Genomic DNA, 23,857 nt, shown 5'->3' with positions numbered 1-23,857 from the left:
AGATTAGGACAGAACATTTGCCCTTCTTCTGTTCTCTCATTTTTTGCATTCATTTTATCATTAGGTCCTGTTAATTTCAAATTTTCTTTCAAATTACCTCTTTATTAGCTGTCATCACTACTATTTTCTTTAGGACTGTTAGGATAGCTAGATCTCTTTCTGCCAGTTTCTTTCTCTTCCCATACATTCTTAATACCAGAGTTACCATTTTATTTATTTTTAAAATGTTTATGTATTTTTGAGAGAGCATGAGTGGGGGAGGGGCAGAGAGCGAGGGAGACACAGAATCTGAAGCAGGCTCCAGGCTGAACTGTCAGCACAGAGCCCGACACGGGGCTTGAACCCACGAACTATGAGCGCATGACCTGAGCCGAAGTTGGACACTCAACTGAGCCACCCAGGTGTCCCCAGAGTTACCATTTTAAAAGATAATCTCAAAAAAGAAAAAATAATAAGAACAAATAAAAGATAATCTCATGTTGAGAGTGCCTGGCTTGGCACCTTTCAGTAATGACCAACATGTAATTGAGTCCTTACTCAGCACATACCCTTTCCCTATTCACTCCAACGTAACTTTTCTGTCTCTCCTGCCAGTTATCTGAGCTCCAACTACATGGAGTTGACATGCTCTACATACCTTCTCTTATTTCTATGCTTTCATCTGTTCAGATTGTCATTCTTCTCTTTTCCCCCCCTTCACTTCTCTTACTTCCACTTTTACTTTCTCTCACTATTCTAGTTAGAAGTCTCTTTCCATTTTAATACAGTTCTGAATGGGGTTTGGCAAACTATGGCCTGTGGTCCATATCTGGCCCACTGCCTGTCTTTATATGGCTTGCAAGCTAAGAACAGCTTTTACATTATTAAATGGTTGAATAAAGATCAAAAGAAGAAGACTTCACAACATGAAAACTTAGATGAAATTCAGTTTTTCTGGCATAGCCATAGTCATTTGTTTACATGTTGTGTGTGGCAAAGTTGTGCCACAGTGACAGAGTTGGGTAGATGAACAGGGACCTTAGGGCCTTTGAAGTGTAACATATTTATGATCTGGCGTTTTTACTGAAATAGTTTGCTGACCCTGGTCCATGTCTTTATCATGTCACTTATGAGTACCTAAAAGTCTTAGTGTTTATAACAGAACAATTTTTAAGACTTTTTATTTATTTTCATCATATTATTTATCTTCATCATTAACTAAGAATAACTTAACATGCAGAGATTTGTTTTTATACAGAGTATGTGTGGCATTAAAATTTTTGCATAAATATTCGTTCACTACCAGGTCCTCCCCGCTACCTGCACCCCCTTTCACTTAATAGCCCTCAATGGCAGATAATCTGGGACAGTTGCCAAATATTAGAGAAAAATTCATGGAGATAAATAAAAAATTCTATCTTCAAATTGGGCACAAATTGCCATTAATTCATTTTAATAGAAGAATACCTCAGTCCTTCCGATTCCTTGGAACCTGATAATCTTAGAATAAATTTGAAAATTAGGAAGAGTTTTTTTTTTTTGGAGCACCTTCACTAAACTGAGTTTTTCTAAGACAGAGATTGTGTTTTATTCATTTTTGTATTTGTAGCACTTGACATAGTACCAGCACATAGCAACCATTAATACGCTTGAATTAAGGCCTACCACTGAAAATTATCCCATAGTCACTTTGACATACTGTTAATAAATGCTATAATTTTATTGCCATGTCTTGAAAAATCATATACTGGTTTTAGTCAACATTACCATAAAAATGTCTCATCCATGTTCTAATAAATATTCTTTTCTCTTTGAAGTTCTTATGAGTTAATATGTGTTCATTTAAAGAAACCGAAATTTGGGGCACCTGGGTGCCTCAGTCGGCTAAGCATCTGACTTCGGCTCAGGTCATGATCTTGCGGTTCGTGGGTTCGAGTCCCACATCAGGCTCTGTGCTTACAGCTAGCCTGGAGCCTGCTTCTGATCCTGTGTCTCCCTCTCTCTGACCCTCCCCTGCTCACGCTGCCTTTCTCTCTCTCTTAGAAATAAATAAAACATTAAACAAAAAAGAAACTAAATTTTATTTAAATATTTTCTTTCTTTTTTCTTTACATTAGGAATCTGAAGAACTTTCTTCTGATGAAGAGATGAAAATGGCAGAGATGAGACCGCCATTAATTGAAAGCTCTATTAACCAGCCAAAAGTTGTAGCTCTTAGTAATAACAAAAAAGGTTAGATATTCAAAGCACTAAGAATAGAAATGAGCTGAATTTCTCAAATTTATAAATTTTTTTGAAATAAATTTCACTAAATGTCATTATGTTATTTAAACACTTTTTAGAAACAATTTTTAAAACATGCATTTCTAAAAGGTCTCTTCCTTATCTCTCTTGTTTTTAAAGAAAAATCTTGTTAGATATTTTCTCTTCCCTCATACATGTTTACTTATAAGGTCATGGGCTTTACAGGCACACAAGCCTTGATTATGATTTCATTTCTACCACTTATTTTGCTATGTAATCCTTGAGCTACTTAATTTTATTCATATGAACTTACCTGACTTGACATGCATACAGTGAGGCTAATGAAGGAGTTTGTGAGTATCAAATGTATTAGATTATTCAATGTACTCAGATCTAGCATAGTACCTGATGTAGAAGAGATGCTTATTGTTATTTTATCTGTCTGAGAATTCTTTTTCAAACCATCCCCACACCCTAGCCATTTTTCATATAATACAGAATCTCAGGCTCTTCTTAGAAATGAAAGGAAATTTGAAGGATATCTATCCCTTCCTTTCATCCTTCCCTCACTTCTCCCCATAAGTGCCTGACCTGGTCTATAGTATCTCCACCAAATATTCATCTAGTCTTTGCTTTTATGGCATTAATGAAACTTACTTTCCAGGTAGCCCTTAGATAGTTTAGGTTTCATGATAATAGTGGTACTGATATTTGAGTACTTAACTAGTTACTGCTTATTACTATGCTGAATATTTTACATATTACTATCTAACTGTCACGAGGTAGAAGAAGAGGATTATATCTAGGAAAGAACTCACCTACCATCTTGTTTAACGATGTTTTAAAAATTAAAAATCTAGCGCCCACATATCTTAAAATCGAAGATCCTGAGCCCCACCTACTATTACTGCCAACTATAAACACAAATTCAGACCAATTGAATTGTTCTCCTAAAATACTTGGAGCAGGAAAAATATCTTTAATTCATACAGTCTCCTGTGACTGTGCCTATATATACTGTTTCCGTGATTTGGGTAGAATTGCATTAGTTAAAAACAGCCTGTAGGGTTGTAAAAATACTGTTAACTATCTTTTTTTTGTTTTATTATTAAGTAAGCTCTGTGCCCAACTTGGGGCTTAAAGTCATGACCCTGAGATCCAGAGTTGCACGCTCCACCACCTGGACCAGCTAGGCACCCAAGTTATTATCTTTTCATTATTACTTTAAAAAATACTTTTTAATAGTACCTGCCTATAATTGAATATTAATATTATCTACTTCTGATTATATAAAAAACAAACGCCATTTCATATATTGATAGTTTATTTTTCATATCCAGTTATTTAAAATGGTTGAAAAACAGGAAAACAGAGCTCACCTTGTGAAAACTCCTTTATTGGAATTTTTTTTTAAATTGTATTGCTCATTTTTATTTTCATAAAAGATGAAAACAATTATATACGTGTATGAAATAATTTTTTCCCTGGATAAATTTACGTAGACTGTGAACTGCCTGTTTATTCTTTATTATTGTGACTTTTTAAAGTCGTGAATGAGGGGGCACCTGGCCGGTTTAGTCGATAGAACATGCAACTCTTGATCTCTGAGTCATGGGTTCAAGGCTCATGTTGGGCATAGAGCCTACTTTCAAAAGATTAACTGTAACTGAGTGGAAGAGCCATAGTCACTGAAACTAATTGATGGCCTTAAAAAAACATTGTGTAATATCATCTTGGTAGTAGTAAAAACTAAATCAAAATCTGGGTAGCTTTAACATAGGTTATATTTGTCAAAAACTAAAGGTATCACAAATTTTAAGTTTTTTAATCTTTGTGTGTATTAAGGCTGAATTTTGAGAAGTGGCCTTGGTTATCTTTTTATCTGTATAAATTTTTATATATTTGAACCAGAACAATATAAATGCCATTTGTCATCACGTCAAAGTATTAAACACAAATTCTTAGTGACTTTATCAACGACTTAACTTTTTTTGTTTCAGATGATACAAAGGATACAGATTCTTTATCAGATGAAGTTACACACAATAGCAATCAGAATAACAGCAACTGTTCTTCTCCATCTCGGATGTCCGATTCAGTTTCTCTTAATACTGATAGTAGTCAAGATACCTCACTCTGCTCTCCAATGAAACAAACCCATATTGGTATTAATTCCAAAATCAGGTTTGTGAACATCTTAACAGAATAATTTATTTGTACAATAGAGATAATAAGGCAAATAAATATATAGACTAAAACAAAAGATTTCACAAATTAATATTATAGAAGTCGTTCAGATAGTATATGATTTCTTCCCCATTTTACTACTTAGCTTTTCTACATTTCCATTTTAAATTAGTTTTTAATTTAAAAGAAGGAAAGAAGAGGGGTGCCTGGCTGGCTTAGTTCCAACAGCTTGTGACTCTTGATCTCAGCGTTGTGGGTTCAAGCCTCAGAGTGGGTGTAGGGATTACTAAAAAATAAATAAATAAATAAACTTTAAAAAAATAAATGGGGAAGAAAAGATTTAAAATATTCTAATTCTCTTCATAAAAAAGTTGAACACTTTTACAGTATTTGCAGGTATTATAACATAAACAGCTTGTTTGGAGTTACTCAAGTTGAAATAGGTATTTTTTAGATACTCATTTTGGGGGAGTGTCATTAAAGGACATTCAGTACTGTTAATTACTTCTGTATCTTTGACTTAGACTTAACTTTGTAGGTCAGACTGTCTAAAACAAGACTTAATTCCTATAGGCTGAAATTAGCTGAAGTTTAAAACAGTTGTTATTTGGGCTCTTAATATATTTGGCTATCAAAATAAGACTGTTGTTTTACCTTCATGTTTTATCAGCTAGGTGCTTATTAGAAAGATTTGGGTTTCTACTGAACCCAAAGCTTATTGTGTGAATATTGTTAACTACTGTTTAGAGGCAAATGCTTCCTAAGTTCCAGGCATAGTTAAGTCAAATTTTATATGTATTGATTTGAATTATTATGAAAGGAAAATGAATTTTATGTCTCAAAATGAGTTTAACTATTACATAGTGTAATTGTGATTGTTTATATCTATTTTCTGAATTTGAGGCTAGGACTTAGTGTGGTAAAGTAATAATTTTTATAACCTCTAAAATATTAACATACTGAGAAATTTCTTGAATAATAAAATGTTACTGATATTTGTTGGGAATTAGTTGAGTATTTTATAAATTATGTTTTTTATATAATGATATAAAGGCTAAAAAAGGGGTATATCCACATCTTTCTTTGTTGTATTTCTAAATATATGGTCTGTTACCTAATGGGAGGATCAGTACTAAGGAATATTTGTTGAAACATAACATATTTGTGTGAAATAGAAGTAGGTTTATTTATTTCCACCCAGTAGAAATAAAATGTTTTCTATAATTCTGGAAGAGCACATTTATAAATATTTGTGAAATATAATGAAGTCATTTAGAAGTCATTAGATCTAGTTTTGCTTTTCATCTTCACATTATTTTTTGAATGTTGCATTGTTTAATTTTTTTAAATCAACATACAGTAAAACTGACAACTTTTTGTTGAGTTCTATAAGTTTTTTTAGTATTGTTGACTTTCTTTACATTTTGTAGATCTTTGAGTAATTGTTTAGTTCTTAACTTTTATAATTTATATATTTGAATCTAATAAATACTTAGTTAATTATTAATTACAGTTAATAATAATTCATTAACTGTGGTTAATAATGTAAGGTTTCAGAATTTGTAAAAATGGTTTGTGCTCTTCACTCAATTCAAGTTATTGGCTTTCCATGTATCTACCCATCTTTCAAGCATTTCATGGGTTTAGCACATTCGTGGAAAGGTGCCTAAGTCCATTTTTCTTCACTGTTTAGCCTTATTAATCTATATTGTGACAAAGTGGTGATATTGATTATCTGTGAATTTTAATGTTTTACTTGTCTCCATTTAATGTAAATCTACATTACTTGATTATTCAATAATGTTTTAAAATAACATACTTGCTAATAAATGACTTTTGTCTTTGACTCCCATCAGCTCTTTTAACCTTGTGTAGCTACACATTAATTAGTTATTAAAATTTTATGTTACCAAGAAACTGGACTTTATGATGCTTATGATAAAATTATCTTTGTTTTAGGCAAGAAGATGAAAATTTTAACAGCCTTTTACAAAATGGAGATATTTTAAATCATTCAACAGAAGAAAAATACCAGGTTCATGATAAAAAGGATTTTAACTTACCTGAATATGATTTGAATATTGAAGAGCGATTAGTTCTTATTGAGAAAGGTGTTGACTCAACAGCCACGTCTGATGAATCTCACAAATTAGACCATATCAATATGAATCTTAATAAACTTGTAACTAATGATACATTTCAACCAGAAATAGTGGAAAGATCCAAGGCACAAGATATAGTGCTTGGAACGGACTTTTTAAGCATTAATGCTAAAGGAGAAGCTGAGCACTTGGAAAATGGAAATAAGTATCCTAATCTGGAATGTGTAAATAAGGCAAATGGACACTCTGAGGAAACTCCACAGTCCCCTAGGAGGACAGAACCGCAAGACACCGAGTCTTCTGTTGATATGGGTATTTCCAAAAGCACTGAAGATCTTTCCCCCCAGAGAAGTGGGCCAGTTGGATCTGTTGTGAAATCTCATAGTATAACTAATATGGAGACTGGAGGACTAAAAATTTACGACATTCTTAGTGATAATGGACCACAGCAGCCAAGTACAACAGTTAAAGTAGCATCTACTGTTGATGGAAAAAATATTGTTAGGAGCAAGTCTGCTACACTTTTGTATGATCAACCATTGCAAGTATTTACTGGTTCTTCCTCATCTTCTGATTTAATATCAGGTACAAAGTCAATTTTCAAGTTTGATTCAAATCATAATCCTGAAGAGCCAAATATAATAAGAGGCCCCTCAGTAAGTGGCCCACAATCTACACCTCAAATATATGGTCCTCCACAATATAATATCCAGTATAGTAGCAGTGCTGCAGTCAAGGATACTATGTGGCACAGCAAACAAAATCCCCAAATAGATCATGTCAGTTTTCCTCCTCAGCGCCTTCCTAGATCAGAGAGCATGGAAAGTCACAGTTACGCTAAACATTCCGCCAATATGAATTTCTCTAACCATAACAACGTTCGAGCTAATACTGGATACCATTTACATCAGAGACTTGGCCCAGGAAGACAAGGGGAAGTGTGGGCCATCTCACCAAATGACCGACTCATTCCTGGAGCAACTCGAACTACAATTCAGCGACAGAGTAGTGTGTCCTCTACAGCTTCTGTAAATCTTGGTGAGTCAGGTCCCACAAGGCGGGCCCAAATTCCAGAAGGAGATTATTTATCATACAGAGAGTTACATTCAGTGGGAAGAACTCCAATGATGTCAGGATCACAGAGACCTCTTTCTGCACGAACATACAGCATCGATGGTCCAAATGCATCAAGGCCTCAGAGTGCTCGACCCTCCATTAGTGAAATACCGGAGAGAACTATGTCAGTTAGTGATTTTAATTATTCACGGACTAGTCCTTCAAAAAGACCAAATGCAAGAGTTGGTTCTGAGCATTCTTTATTAGACCCTCCAGGAAAAAGTAAGGTTCCTCATGATTGGCGAGAGCAAGTACTACGACACATCGAGGCCAAAAAGTTAGAAAAGGTAATTAAATATGAATTTTTCATTTTCCTCTCTATGAATTTCTTTCTTAAAAATATTTTTTTGTTTTTAAACAAGGTAAAACAAGATTCTCTGAATTACTGAATATACACTTCACATTTCAGAAGTTTTTTCTTAGTGTTTACAATAGAGTCTAAGTTTAGACTTAACCAGACTCCAACTGAGATGATAGTATATGCTTCTTTTCTGTCTCTTATTCCTCAGTGTTTTCTAATGAGCTTAAATTCAGTGCCTTTGTTTATGTGTGTATCTCTTTTAGATTCTACTACACATACTGTATATAATACGTATATACAGTGTGTACCTCTTTTTAGCATTTTTTGACCTGCTCTCATCTATTAATAATTGTTATATAAGTATGCGTACAAAAATGGCAGTTTACTATATAGTTAGAAGAATAATAAGAAATATAAATGTAAATATTTTACCTAAGATTTTTTTTCCCAGTGAATGTTGAAAGACTAACACCGTCACTGACATAGATGGCTTCTGGCATGGCATTTATTCTTGACTTTTTTGAACTCCATTTCTGACTTCTCTGATCTCATGTGTCTGTCGCTCTAATTAAGTTTCGAAATGATTGGTAAAATAACTTAGGCTCATCTTCAGTTTAACTTCATAGTAGATGTCAGTTTTTGAAAGGAGTTAAAATTTTCAAAAATTATGTAAAACTGAAATTATTGTCACAGCTCTGTGGCTCAAGTGTATAAGGCACATTTTTAAAGGTGTAGTTTCATCTCTTTCAGTAGATCATACTCAAGAATTTTCTTACCTGTGTTTATTAAATGTGTTTTTAAAAACAGCTAAATGTACACAACTTCAATTAGTCATTTAAAAAAATTCCTTAGTTCTGATTTTTCTGAAGTAAACTCCTAAAATATGATTAGTACCATGTATCAATTCACATTGAACCTCTGTCTATCACTGTTAGCTCTTTTCGATGCTGTCTTCTCAACTTTAAATAGCTGAGCATCTAATGCATTTAGATGGCAAGCTCATTCTCATCCATTTGTTTCGGCTGTAACTACATATTATTGGCTCTTTGAACTTGTGTGCTTTTTCTGAGGAATTTGCACATTTCTTAAGCAGAGGAATACCACAACTGTCCTATAAATAAACTTGTGGAGATGATATGGAATTGGAAGGAGAGAGGGCTATAGTTTTGAGAAGGAAGAGGCTACAGTTAAGTTGATTGAGTTATGAGGCTATCTAGTGGTCCAGAAAATAAATGAGAAATGTATCGATGGAATTGTGACAAAGGCAAGAATTCAAGAGACAGTTTTGAAACAGACTTTATAATATCTAACTCATGATTGGAATATTCCTCGAATAATAAGTCTTTGAAAAAAAGGGATTAAGCTTGAGTGGTACCTTGAATGACCAGTTGTTGGGATTGCCAGAATAGAGGATAAGTAGCAGATTTGGGTGAAAAGATGAGCTTGATTATCTTTATATACTATAGAGTTGACATCTCGCCTGTCTGATGGAGATACATCAAGACTTTAGTAAATAGGAAGCAGGTAGCAGTTACCTCTTTGCCTTTTATATTTAGAAATTTGCCATACAACTGCTTGAAGAGCACATGACTGTAGTTTCCCTCTTGTGCCCACTGGTAATTTAGAGGTGAAAATTAGTCTAGGAAATTAAGAAAAGCCTTGTGAGGACACAGAACAACATGATTTAGACTACAAACTTGAAAACCTTGGTTAAAAATGGTGGAGGGGGTTGGAAAAATCTGTTTGCTCCTCTGCAATTCCTCTTCCTCCCCCAAATATGATTCTGATGGCATGGTGGATGTTAGAAAAATTTCCCCAGGGGATTTCACAATGCCCACCCTCCCTTTAGAAGTAAGTCCCCATATCAGAAGTTGCTCCTTTGCCCAGCTTAGTTGTTTAGCATTAGTACAATAATTAGACAAGTTGAAGCTTGCTTGGCTTTTAAACCTTGTAGTAGTAACCTTCCTTCCTGCCCCTGCAACAAACAAACCTGAAACCCAAACATATAAATATTTGACCTCCTGCTTCTCAAGACTTATTTAATTAAAACCAATGATTCTGATAAGCACTCAACCAGAATATGATTCATATAACATGAAAGTTTCCACATTCAGTTGCTGTTACACAACTATTAGCATGTAATGAACAGCAGTGTCCAGGACATATTCCTTAATTGAGCTCTGCACAGTGTGTTGTGTTGTAACAGGGTTCAGTTTTATGTAGACGTCTATGCACAACCCTGAATTAAAAACCAGACCTCTTCTGAGCTTCAGCTTTTTTAATCAGTGAAATATTTACAAAAACCTTACATATGTTCAAAGACAACAGAAAAACTTTGATTCTGGGATCTACATATCATTAAAAAGGGTCATTTGGGCCATTCAAGTTAAGAACATGTTAAAATTGGGTGTAACAAATGAGTGTGTGTTGTTTATGTTGGGGTACGGTGTTGTGTGTGTAATTTCTTTATTTTTACATGCTAATCAGATGTTTATGGAGCCTCTGAATTGCCACTGCCAAATCCGTATTGTTTGTGAAATGGTCTGGGAAGTATAGGTGTGGCCTTTTACGTTTAACTTTTTCTTTACTCGTTACTTTGGTTACTTGTTACTTTGGAATCCACAAAATAAAAGTGTGCATTGTAATTTTATAGATCTCTTTCATTCTGGAATGGCATATTAATGTTTCTTGATATTAGAGATCACTTCATAATCTGGAGAAAGTATATATGTTCTCTAAGAGTAATACAGAAATGCTTTTTAAGACGTTGCTGTATTTCTTGATAGTAAGCCATACTTGCTCAGAGTGTAGTTACTCTCAATTTAACTGTAAGACCGTCCAATAATCAGGGACATGACTAAAACCATCCACATGAAAGAACAGCATTTAACAGCTCTGGGAATAAACAAGCAGGAACAATGAAAATCACGCTTTGTCTTTATTGAGGTACATTTTTCAGGGAGCTTTGGGTTTAGTGATTGGGTCATTCATGTAAACTCAATCTGTAGGAAGATTCCATCAGTGGTTCTTTAAGTTTAAGCAGCAAATGCCACTACCAACTCCTAAAATCTTAAGTATCTATTTGAATGGGAAATTTTTTTTACAAGTACATTTTCTAGGTTTTTTTTTCCTCTGGTAATTGTAGAGCGGTGAGAGTCTTATAAATGCTATATATGAAAATTTTGTGTGTATGTTCAATTTTTTTTCTAGTGTAAGACATGTTTCTAAATGTAGAAGGTAATTTTTTTTTTTTTTTTTTGAGATGGTAATGGCCAAAAGAAAAGAAAGAAATTGCAGTGGCCAAAAGCCAAGTGTTCTTTGCAGATGATATTTTGTGCTGTGTATGTATGTTTAAACTTAAACTCTCCATTTATATAATAATATAGAGTTGATTTTCTATACAACGAAGCAGACTCTAGAAATCCATTTTGACTTAGAAATAACTGGTTCTTGTATATCTTTATAGAGAAGTCAGCTTGTATTTCATATAGAACTACTCATTTATACTTACATTTAGGTTTGACGTCAATTCCTGTTTTCTCCAATAAGATGTATTAGGAGTAAAGGAAATAATTGCATTGTTAAAAGACACTGTGTGTTGGTACTTTCTTCTTTAATGTTTAAACATGTGAATGGTTGGATTTACATGTATTTTATGTGTATATGTGTATGTTGTCATGTAAATAATACGGTAAATAGTGCCAATTTCTTGCAGTGGCACTGAAAATTCAATGCATGTTACTCCTGTGTGATATTGGGGTTACTTATAAATATGTCTGTGTACATAACATGTCTTGTGAATTTTGCATGCTACACTAATATCTGTTAAATCTGTCCCCTCTTTATTCAGAGCATGCTGTCAAGGTCCTTTAATTCCAATTTTACTGCTGTAAGCAACTTTCACTATGGCAGCTCTAGGGATCTGCATGGCAGCCAGGGCAGCCTTGCCTTGAGTGTTGCAGACGGAAGAGGTTCTGGTGGGCACATTTTTCGAGTGAGTACCTGTAGTAGACCAGTACATTTAGTACATGGAAGAGAAAAAAAGACCCCACATTTTAATGCTGTCATGTTTTTAGAAAATATGTTTTCAATGTGGGTTAGATACCTTGATAACCTTCTGGTTCTTCCATGGCTTAGTTCTAAAACTTTATGCAAAGCCAATTTATATTTATCTCTTAAGTTTCTCTGGCCATAAGCTAAGGATGTGGTCTGCTCTTGTTTATGTAAATAAAGGTGAGCCATAGGAATAACTGAAAGGGTTTTTAAATTATTATGCTTTGTAATGTTTTCTCTTAATAAAATTAGCTGACTGTCCTTAAATCAAGGTTTAAGGCTATGTGATATATAGTACACAGTGGGGTTGTGGGGAAGAATATTTTTACTTTAGTGATTGAGAATTGGCAGATGAGAAGCACTGCCTGGAAGTGAGTTTAATCACAGTTTGCTGAATAGGATAAATTTGAGACTGGAGAAATTCTAATACCAGTGAAAAGGCAAAACCTAAACCTTTTTTTAATGGTTAATAGTCATTAACAGCTGCTTTTTTTTTTTTTTAATTTATTTATTTATTGAGAGAGAGAGGGAGAGAATCCCAAGCAGGCTCCTCGCTCAGTGCAGAGCCCAACACGGGGCTCATTCCCACAAATCGTGAGATCACAACCTGAGCTGAGACTAAGAGTTGGACATTAAACTGACGGAGCCACCCAGGTGCCCCAATGGCTTATTCTTTTTATGAAAGTTAAGGGTAGGGGTTAAGAATGGCAGAGAAGAAGAAAGAACAGAATAACTCTGGCATGTCTCTACTTTTAAGATTTTCCTCTTCATAACAACTTGAAGTGTAGCATGGCCTCTAAATAAATATTTCCTTCTCCCCCTTTCCTTCCATTCCAATAAGATTTTTCTCCTCTTATAGCCTTACTTGTCTCCTCCCCATAGTTTGATTTTCGTGTTGACTCTACTTACTTCTGGGTCCTTTGTTTTTTCCTGAGGGTCTCCACCGTCTTTATAATAAATACATAGCAGGCTTTGCTCTGCTCTGCTGTGTTCTAGGGCAAGAGCCATCTCCTGGCTTCACTCTGCTGTGGCTGGGCCTCACACTTGTTGCTTTGCCCTCTGTCACCTGCCACCACTTGGTTTCCATGTTATAGTGATAGCAATTATTTTGTAATTTATCCCTTTGAAATGAGGAGACAAGGGTGATAGCTATTAAGCCTTGCATTTCTGGTACTCCCTACAACTGAAGCCCGAAGAGTGGACACAAGAGACTTTTATTAACTCAGGGGTGATCTTTATAGTCATCTGGAGCAATTGTTTTTTCTAAATTCTTGTACAGTAATATTTTCTTGCTTGTTATTCTTAAACTCAGAACCTTTGAGTCTATTGCATTTTACTTTTTCATTGAGTTTAAACTTCAGGCAGTGACCTAAGTTGATTACTGTGGATTCTGAAAGCACATCTCAGAAATGAGGAAGGAAGGCAAAATATTTGTTGCATAAATACACAAAATTAGATCAAACCAAATCTAAAAATGCTAATCCATGCTTTGAACGAGCAACTAACTACATATGATAGCTCTGTTGCAGATAAAGTTTATAAGATTAAATTACAAGCCCTTAGGTTTTTATGTATCCTGTGGCATATCATAATGAAGTAGATTTCAGATTATTTTTCAATATGATGATGTAGTTTGTATATCTGTGTTACTAGCCACATACCATTTTGAAAGTTAGAGTAGTGCTATTTATCACAATTCATTTAGTTTTCAAGAATATAGCTAGATGTGTTTAGAACTAAATTAAAATGAAAAGTACAGGCATCTTTCTCCCCAGTATATTTGTAAAAAATGTTCAGAGATAATGAGATGCTGAGTCTGTCTTTTCTGTAAAGCTATCAATGAGGTAAACTAGAAGGATATTATTTGACATATAAAAATATGAACTCTAGTTAATTTTAAAAGTGTTTCATCAAACAGTTGGTTTTGAAATACTGAGCTGTCTAATACTACTCTGATACAGTTAAGTTAGAGTGAATTTTATAAGATTGTATATTTATTAATACTACTCATCATTAAAAAGAAAATCCCACGTGGCCCCGTGCTATTAAAAGAATAGCAATTGTTGTTGTTTTTTTTTTTTTTTACACCACAGAAACCCCAGAATCCTTTTAATGTACTTAACAAGAGTATGTTTTAGTGCTCTTAAATTTTGGGACTCTTAATTTAATTGTTCACAGTATTAAAAGCTAGATATTATTCTAAATAAAACGAAAAGCATTATGAATAGCCTAACAGTGTATATTAAAAGTACTAATAATTTTTCCAGTTTTATTGAGATATAATTGACGTTTTAGTATTAGTCCAAAGTATATATCATAATTTGATATACGTATATATTGTAAAATGACTGCCACAACAAATTTAGTTAATGTCCATCGTAAAGGTATGGATATTGAAGGCAGTTATGATGGTGATGTTTGATTCGGTTCTTCATCTTTCCGTGAGCTAGTAATATTTTTTCCTAATCTTTCAAGTGTCATCATCATTTTGGTTTCACATCTTAAAGAATATTGTTTGTTTACTTTTTATTTTCCTCTCATGTGAAGCATCCCCAGACATCCTGTCCAGGAGATCCTTGTCAAGATGATCTCTTCATTTCAGGACAGCCGAACTACTCATCAGCTACACTTAGTCACAGAGATGTTGCTCCAGACAGCTTGATGAAAGTAGGTGCTCAGGAAACAAATGAACACATCTCTTTGAACTTACTGTTTTGCAGCTTTTAAACTGGAAATATGTGTGCTTTAACACTGAAAATAATTTTTTGAGGACTTTTCCTCCTTGATTAGTAAAGATTTTTTAAAAACTAATTTAGAAATCTGAAATGTGTTTTTACTCTGTTATTTCTTAGTTTAGTCCATGATTTTTTTCCACACTTGAGAATCACTTTGTTTTTCATTTCTCTACAATCACCTTCGTATCTTATTGTTTCAATCAGAGCCCATTTGGCATTCCTGATAATAAACCTTTTGGAGAATTAAAGATGAACCTGCCTTAAATTCCTCATTTGAGGATATTTTCCCATTACTAAAGACATTTTAAAATTCCTTGAATAAAATTAGAAATACCTTGAAAGACTTTTGTATGTGATAGATGATGATTGTATTCTTGATACTTTTGTTACTAAAGCATCACTTACTCACAGATTTTACTTTCTTGTCAACCAATACCAGATACATAATTACTTTCTTTAATATTCTCTCTCAGCTATTCTTCTCTTAACTAATTCCGTATCCCTAATATAACAATTATGAAGCATATAAAAACTTTTGCATTGTTCTTGAGAGTAGGAACCCAGACATATAACATAAATTCATACATATCTATTTATTTTACCCTTTTTTTCTGTTTTTCTTTTAATTTAGCTATATTAACCAGTTTCTTTTTTCTTTTTAATATCAATTTTGTATTTTAAGTTACTGGGTTTGTTTTCATACTTTAATTCTCCTGAGCCATCTGCTAATGATAGCTTATTTTATTCCATGGGTATGTTTAATATTGTTGTAAAGTGTCAGGCACAGCTAAGAATCTAGGTGCCTAAGAGTCTTAAGCATGGGTCAGATGCAGTTACTCTTTGGAATATTTTCCCTAAGGGAAAGGTATTGAATCTGCACATAGGAATAAATGATATAAAGTGGAGAAAAACAAGTGCTATCTGCTGAGTTGTGTATAAGTAATAAAATAACAACACATTAAAGTACTCCTGGGCAGAGTAATTGCTTCAAATCCGCAAAGTTCAACTACTAAGCAGCCGCAATTTTTTAAAAAAGATATAAGGACAATAAACTACCTCATTCTCTTTTTCTCTAGCCAGTGTAAAATTTGTCATAGAGTAGTATCTTCTTTGTGCTCTGTTTTAAAACTCCCATGTAAGTTTCCAAACTTGAAAAATAACCAAGTTCTCAAATACATCACAGTGAAAAGGTAACTTTTTTTTAAAGTAAAAATCTTTACAAAAGAGAGACTTCTTTGTTTCCTTCAACAGAGTTCATGTAAAAAGAGCATGTAGTTCTGAAACAATTGCCATAATTTTTTCCCCTAACTTCTCTACTTTGGGATAATTTTAGGAGAATGAGGCTCAATATTTATCTCACAGTTTTTCTATAATTGTGAATGGGATCACCTTTTTATTAATAATCAATGAAATTTTAAATGATTGAATAGCTTAAAAGTATTTCCTCTTCTATATATAAATCTCTTTGTATGCAAATATTTATAATACAAATGTAAACATTTTTCATAAAGATTTCTTATACTGGGGCGCCTGGGTGGCTCAGTCTTTTAAGCGTCCAACTCTTGATTTCCACTCAGGTCATGATCTCACAGTTTGTGAGATTAACCCCCACGTTGGGCTCTGCTCTGACAGTGTGGAGCCTGCTTGGGATTACTTCTCTCCCTCTCTCTCTGCTCCTCCCCATTCACACTCTCACTTGCTCTTTCTCAAAATAAATAAAAAATTCCTCATAGTGACATAACAGCCACATTTCCACAAAGGTGACATTAGAAATTCAGATTCATTCTAAACAATGAGAAGCATTAAAACAAAGATAATTCTTTAACAACAAAATAATTATCTCAAATCTTTTTGTGTAGCTTGTGAAAAGTAAAATAGAATGTCAAGGCTTAATTTTTATGGTTAATATTTTACGGAACTAACATAGAAAATTTAAAAGTTGCTAACTAATGCACACACACACACAAGGGATAAAATTGTTTTCTACTATATTTGTACTTGTTAATTCTGGAAACAAAGGAATAAAAGCAGAAAATATAGTCAGAATAATCCAAAAAATCTACCACAAAACATTACTTTTGGTCAGAAGAAAACATGAAAAAATACATCTTCTGTGTCTGTGTGAGATGGGAAAGTTTACCCTTTTTCTTGGCTTAAATTTTAGTTTTGAGATAATCACCATTTACTGTTATTGTAAGAAAGATAGGTCCATGCATACCAACTAGAAAAGCAAATAATTTTATGATACCTTTTATTTGAAACTTTAAAGAGTGAGAATCTATCTGCCAAGGACTCAGGGAAATTTAGAATTAATAGCCTTATTTTCTTCTAAAATGAGAAAGAATAGTATAAGTGTCTTGATAATGTGTGATTTAGAATGTTACACTTTAGTGCTTTTGTAATACTCCAAGAAGAAAATCCAACTATTTGTAATAAGACATGATTATCGGTCATTTTAAGACACTTCGTGTTTCTCTTAGATGCCTTTGAGTAATGGACAGATGGGCCAGCCCCTCAGGCCTCAGGCAAATTATAGTCAAATACATCACCCCCTTCCTCAGGCTTCTGTGGCAAGGCATCCCTCTAGAGAACAACTAATTGATTACTTGATGCTGAAGGTGGCCCACCAGCCTCCATATACACAGCCCCATTGTTCTACTAGACAAGGCCATGAACTGGCAAGGCAAGAGGTAAGAACAATCAAGAATATTTGAAATACGAAACTAAGCTCTTAATGTACTTGATAGGTTTTTTAATTATTAGCAGTAAATCCGTGTAGAATTTTAACATAGTTATTACCATTTTGTTTAAAGGTGTGGTTTCATGTTAAGTTTATAAGGTGTCAGACTTATGTTTAACTTGACTCTATGATCTCCCATGTTCTGATTAATTGACATAGGATTTGGTATTTTGGATGTGATTATTTTTTAACTAAGGTGGTTGCTTATCCAAAACCATTTGCTAATACTGCAGTAATCAGACCTTCTTTAGGAATATGAATAGTAGACCATGAAACATGACTGGCATGTTATGGTTTACTATTGTTAATTGACATGGAGAGTTTGAAATTTGACCATGGTCTCCAAACTACTCTGAGCATTAAATCTTAAAAAGTAGTACTTAAACAGTGGCTAATCATACATTTATATATTTTGATAGTTTATTGATAAAATAATATTATTAGAAACTTAGGTAAAGAACAGATGCTTTATTCATTTTGCTTTAGTCTCTGGGGAAAGGGAGTGTTTTACAACATGTTTAGTTCTTGATCTTTTTTTATAATATGGTTATAAAAAATATTATCAGTTGATCATCAACCCTAACATCTTGCGAGCATATAAACAGATTCAGAAAATGAATCCAACAACCAGCCAGGGATTTTTAAATATCTTATGAAACACCCAGTACACAGAGATATTATGTAATTTAGATATTTTACAAATGGAAACTGTTCATAAAGTACATGTCTTGTCTGTATGCTCTTTATCATTAAAATCCATGATATCAAAAAAAAATAGAACATAGGGTCAACATTAATCGATCGCCTGTCCTTGTAAAACAGCAGTAGATCAAGTTAGGAGCTATGCTTTATAATCTCAGCTGTGTGCCTTTAACTCACTAACTCATTAACATGATATTCCATGTTGTAGTTTCCCTTCATCTGCCTGAATATTTATTTTAGATGAATCTTTATGTATTTTACCAATAGTTAAATACTGTGTGTAGCTTCTTCTGAGATAGTAGTAATAGTTTATTTTCATATTAACTCAGATTCGAGTGAGAGTTGAAAAGGATCCAGAACTTGGATTCAGCATATCAGGAGGTGTTGGGGGCAGAGGAAATCCATTCAGACCTGAAGACGACGTGAGTTTGCTTATATGTCCTTGAGATACCCATAAGGTTTTATTCATTAATCTAACAGTTACTTGTATAAATCGAGATAGACATCACCTTTTTTATTTCTCTCTGTATTGTTTAGCTTTTTGTTTTGAAATATGATCATTTCATATTAATTGTTTGAGGAAAGCAAATTAAACCCCCAATTTTAAATGTTCATAGTATTGTGAAGTGATTTTTAAATTTTGTTACTGCTTTTCTGCACATCTGTAGGATAACTCCATCACTTTAATGAAAAACACTATACTTAAGTCAAAATTATCAGCACCAAAAAAACATTGGGTTGTGACAGTATTCACAGAAGACAGGGAGAAAACTTGTACTGTTATTCAAATGTTTGCATACTGTTAAGGAAAAATAGTTCCTTGTTACTCTGCTATTTATGCATCCTGTTTTCCATTAAATGTTTATCTTTTCTCTTGTTATTGAAGGGTATATTTGTAACAAGGGTACAGCCTGAAGGACCAGCGTCAAAACTATTACAACCAGGTGATAAAATTATTCAGGTAAATAAGATACATATCTTTTATTATTTTCTTAGATTTTCATCGTATAGCATCTTCCTCACCAAGGAATTACTAAATACCATATTTTGAAAATAACTATTTTGTGAAATTTATCATTAAATATTTGTAGGTGAAAAACAGTGGCATTTCTTATAGGCTACTCTCTAATATTTTCATCATTTAAAAATATTTCTTCCTTGTACCTTGGAAAATCATATGGATATTTTTTAATACATGTTTGATGTATCCCAGCATTTTGTGTAAGTTCAGGAATGCTGCCTTCCTTAAAATAGGTTGAAAGAATCTTTTTGTTACAAGAACTAAAGAGTTTAATTCATTTAACATAGTTCTGAGTGCTTCAGTAGCACTTGTGCGTCTGGTATATAGTAAGACCTCAATAAATATTAAGCCTCAATTATAAGAATGTAGTGTTTATCTGATGGCCCAAGGCAAGAAAAGAGTAGGCCTTGCCATCTGCTATCCTTGCATCTCGGTGACCTTATTTATATGTTATCACCTACACAGAACACCTGTCTGACACTCTGTCTTAGACAACTGCTTCCTAACATTGGGTTGCTACATAAGAATCATCTGAAAATGTAGACAAGGTGCAGATTCCTGGGTCCCACCTTCAGAGATTTTATTTCCAGAGAATTTTATTTCCCTGGGGTAGGGTCCAGGAGCCTGTGTGATGTTTTAAACTGCAAAATAATTCTTAATTTCTGCCAGGTTTGTGGACTACCCAGCAGAAATTTAAATGCACAAATGCAAAATACATTATTATGAGATGTTTTTCTGACAGACATGTTTCTTCTTTCTTCCAGGCTAATGGCTACAGTTTTATCAATATTGAACATGGGCAAGCAGTGTCCTTGCTAAAAACTTTCCAGAACACAGTAGAGCTCATCATTGTACGAGAGGTTTCCTCATAAGAAATGTGGATAAAAAGAGGCGGAAGGCAGCAAGATTTATTGGAACATATTTGCAGGGGAAATTAATATTTTGACTATTTTTATATGTAAAGAAGAACTCAAAAATTATGTTCAAATTTGTACATTAATGAAATCATGGAACTTGTGGTTAGAGGGAAAGAACCACTGTACAGTATATAGGGGAGACTGTTGAATTCATACCATATAAAACTTCTTGTTAGGTTTTTAAACATAGCAATCAAGGCTACAAAAACAAACATATCTTGTTTTTGTATAGATCGTAGGTTTATTTTTGGATTTCATACACATGACTGAACTCTGTGCAAGGCTCTAGTTAGCCTTGATTGTAGCCCAGAGACAGATGGCAGAGCTCTCTGTCTCATAGCTTTTATGCCCTTATTTTTATTCAACTCATATTAATGTTTTTCTGCTGAAACTACTTTTTTTTTTAATGTGGGCAAGAGATTTGAAGTGTTGGTTTTTGCTATGTGCATATTGAATTGAAGAGTGAGTAGGTGAAGGTGGTGCTGGTGGGTTCACTTTCCAAGGCCAGATTAAAACCATTAATTCCTATAAAAATCTGGAAGCAAAGACTGAAAAAACAGCTGTTACTGTGTTTTTATTAATAGAATAATGCAATAAAAATGTAATGTCTTTTTAAAGAAATAAAAAAGACGATAATTGTGTTTTATGAGCTCTACAGGATCTGTTCTTGTTATAGCCATTGACAATGCATTTGCTACTGGTGATTCAATTTTTAATTTTTTAGTCACAGGAGATTTTTAACTCTACTGTAGATGCATGTCCATGCATTTTTTTGTGATATGGAAATCCTTTGATTTTTTTGCAAATGGTGGTCCTTGCAATCTGTTTTATAATTAGTACCCCGTTTTAACCTTAATTTATAATTTTTATTTTAAGCAGCAAATGAAACTAAAATGGCCAGTTTTAAGATTGTGTTGCTGTAACACAAAGTGTAAGCAGAATTAGGAAAGTCTCTCGATTTTGTTTGGTCTCACATTGCCTTGGTAAAGTAAAAGGAAACAGTACGCTTGGAGCTAGGAAACCAAAGCAAGTTTGTGAAATTGGCACAGTGATAGAGAATTGCTGTGGAGAGTTGTAGAGCAAAGGGATGGGTCCTTGAGGCCTTCCAGTGTGTAAAGGTATTCAAATAAAGGGCTGTTCCTACAGGTAACATTAAATGTGAACTCGACACTTCAGAGTCTTTAAAGGGTTTCTAAGTGTATCAGTGTAATAGAATAGTGTTTTACCACCAGCTGCCTTTGTTCCTCGTCAGTGTAACAAATATTTCATAGATGTTTATTAATTTGTTTATCCAAACCATTAATTTTATTTGTTTTTGTTCTGTCTATGTAATTAAATAAAATTTTAGTAACATGCAATGGTAAGAAATAATGCATGGTTATTTGGACCAGAAAAAAGTGCCACAGAAGACCAATAACTGTTTTTAGTCGAGGCTAGTCGGGAGCCTTTCATTAGAGCAATATTCAGTTATTGCAATTCATTTTTAATTAGTAAGAAATATAATTTTGGAATTTTTAATCTGTTATGCTTTGTTCTTCAACCTTGTTTTAATTAAGACTTTTATAGGACTAGCAAAAATGGCAACTTACATTATTTTTGCAAAAAAAGTTGGACTTCTTGTTTTCTTGCTAGTCAGAATAAATAGGCAGTAATTTTAAAAAGATGTGAACTCAAATATTGCACTTCTTTCAAGATGTTATCAATTGGTTATTGTACTGTATAGTTTTAATATTGATTGAAACCCTTTAACAACTCTTTGTAAATTTTAACTCATTTTAGTTGTTTTTCAGTACGATTTACATAGGAATTGATTTTTATGGATATAGTAGAAGAAATGTGCTGTATTTTGATAAAATTCATTTATTGTATGTGTGTTGTAATCTCAAAAAAAAATAATGACAAACAGCTTCTTTAAGACAAGCCTCGGTGTTCCCTTTATTCATAGTTTATTGTAAAATATTTTGGCACATCATTTTTTGCTGATTTCAAATTTTCAGTCACATTCTACTATTAAGAAGGAATACATGAAATAGATGTAATCGTGACTGTTTCAACTACTTTATCTTGAATCAGATACACGGAGTATAATTTTGGAAAAGGAAATAAGCCACAAAGAACCTTAAGTTAATTGTCTGCATATTTTACTGATCTATTACAAGTGCAGCAAATGTTAAATGCACTAGAATTTTATTCTCTTCTTGTTAATTAAAAAAAAAAATGTTACTGCTCTTTAACACACAAAATTGAGTGAGAAAGTTAGTTACAAAGGAGTAGTAGTACAGGGCACCTGGGTGGCTCACTCGGTTAAGCATCCAACTTCGGCTCAGGTCATGATCTCAAGTTCATGGGTTCGAGCCCCACGTTGGGTTCTGTGCTGATATCTCAGAGCCTGGAGCCTGCTTCAGATTCTGTCCTCTGCCCCTCTCCTACTCACACTCTGTCTTAAAAATAAATAAATATTTTTAAAAAACACAAAGGAGTAGTAGTAATATGATACAGTATATAACAAAAAATAGCAAAAAAGTTTTGCACTTAATAGCCATAATTTTCTTCTAAAATATTGGAAAATTAAAATGAAATAAGAACTCTTAGAATTTTTGTTTTGGTAATGATAAGTTTTCAAAATCTGAATAGAAGATCAAATATTCTGAGGAAATGAAGACATTTTTAATTTACATATTGCGTAATTTGTAGTCACAACCCATATCCTTAACTAACCTTATTTAAATATTATGTAGCAAACCTTCAAAACCAAAACTGTCTTATTTTTAGTGACAGTGTTTAAACTTGACCACCCTAGGGGCGCCTGGGTAGCTCAGCCAGTTGAACATCTGACTCCAACTCAGCTCATGACCTCTCGGACGGTTCATGGGTTTGAGCCCCACATCAGGCTCTGTGCTCACAATTCAGAGCCTAGAGCCTGCTTCGGAATCTGTGTCTCCTCTTCCTGCCCCTCCCCTGCTCATGATCTATCTCTGTCTCTCAAAACTAAATAAACATTTTTTTTTAAAAAACTTTAAAATTGACCACCCTAAAATTTTAAACTGTTAAAAGTTGTATGTTCATAGTAATTTATGCCTTACAGAATTGTTTACACAAACTAAAGTTTTATGCTGACGCATTAGGGAATCATCAGTTCATTTAAATCCATGAAGTTCTAAAATTTTCTATGTATTTATTATGTAAATATTTTCCTGACCTCCTTGGCCTTGAAGTTGTGTATATACTTGAAAAATTCTTTAAACACAAACATTGCCATAAATAGAACTAAACTTTTAAGTATTGTTTTGTTGTGCTTAAAAAGAAATCCTGTTAGCAGCCATGTAATATTTTTATCAATCAGCATTTAAAAACATCCCACATTTTTGTGCATATTTAGATTGCTTGAAGTAACATAGTGAATAGGTAATAAACTAATGCTGTTTAAAGTTGTGTGATTTATTTTATGAAATTCAGGGTGAGAAGAATTGTCGTAGAAATACATCTTTTAGTTTGTTTTGACTATTTAAACCCTTGCATTTCTGGATATGGAGGAAGTGTAGTTTACCTTAAATTACTGTTTTTTTACTTCTAAAGGAAACCATTGGAATGGGAAATGTTTTCCAGTTCAGGATTGATGACTAGTCCACAATCTGTTTGAAAGGGTTATTTTTTTCATTCCTTTTGCTGAAATTCAGATTAGCTTATTCTTTTGGTTTAATGTATAGTAAATATATTTCTTATGAAATAGTCATTGAATTAAAATTTATGTTTCATCAAA

General features: G+C 33.4%; 1 protein-coding gene across 7 annotated transcripts in view; it reads left to right on the top strand.

Moving 5' to 3' along the window:
• The window catches only part of ERBIN (erbb2 interacting protein), a 128,591-nt gene extending 105,066 nt beyond the window's left edge, over window positions 1–23,525 (top strand). For 2 of the 7 annotated variants that reach the window (XM_077773572.1, XM_077773573.1), the window contains exons 19-27: window positions 2,097–2,211; window positions 4,224–4,407; window positions 6,370–7,915; window positions 11,780–11,923; window positions 14,530–14,649; window positions 17,198–17,407; window positions 18,489–18,581; window positions 19,046–19,120; window positions 19,945–23,525. In XM_077773572.1, coding sequence (XP_077629698.1) covers window positions 2,097–2,211; window positions 4,224–4,407; window positions 6,370–7,915; window positions 11,780–11,923; window positions 14,530–14,649; window positions 17,198–17,407; window positions 18,489–18,581; window positions 19,046–19,120; window positions 19,945–20,052 — 2,595 coding nt within the window. In that variant the 3' untranslated portion in view covers window positions 20,053–23,525. The remainder of the gene's footprint in view (window positions 1–2,096; window positions 2,212–4,223; window positions 4,408–6,369; window positions 7,916–11,779; window positions 11,924–14,529; window positions 14,650–17,197; window positions 17,408–18,488; window positions 18,582–19,045; window positions 19,121–19,944) is intronic. The other 5 variants (XM_077773574.1, XM_077773575.1, XM_077773576.1 and 2 more) reach the window with 5 other exon arrangements.
• Window positions 23,526–23,857: the final 332 nt, after the last annotated feature.

Source organism: Crocuta crocuta, unplaced genomic scaffold (assembly GCF_008692635.1).
Source record: "Crocuta crocuta isolate KB4526 unplaced genomic scaffold, BGI_CrCroc_1.0 scaffold383, whole genome shotgun sequence".
NCBI classification, from domain to species: domain Eukaryota; kingdom Metazoa; phylum Chordata; class Mammalia; order Carnivora; family Hyaenidae; genus Crocuta; species Crocuta crocuta.
Note: the sequence above shows the minus strand (reverse complement) of the source record. Positions and strands in the feature narration are given on the sequence as shown.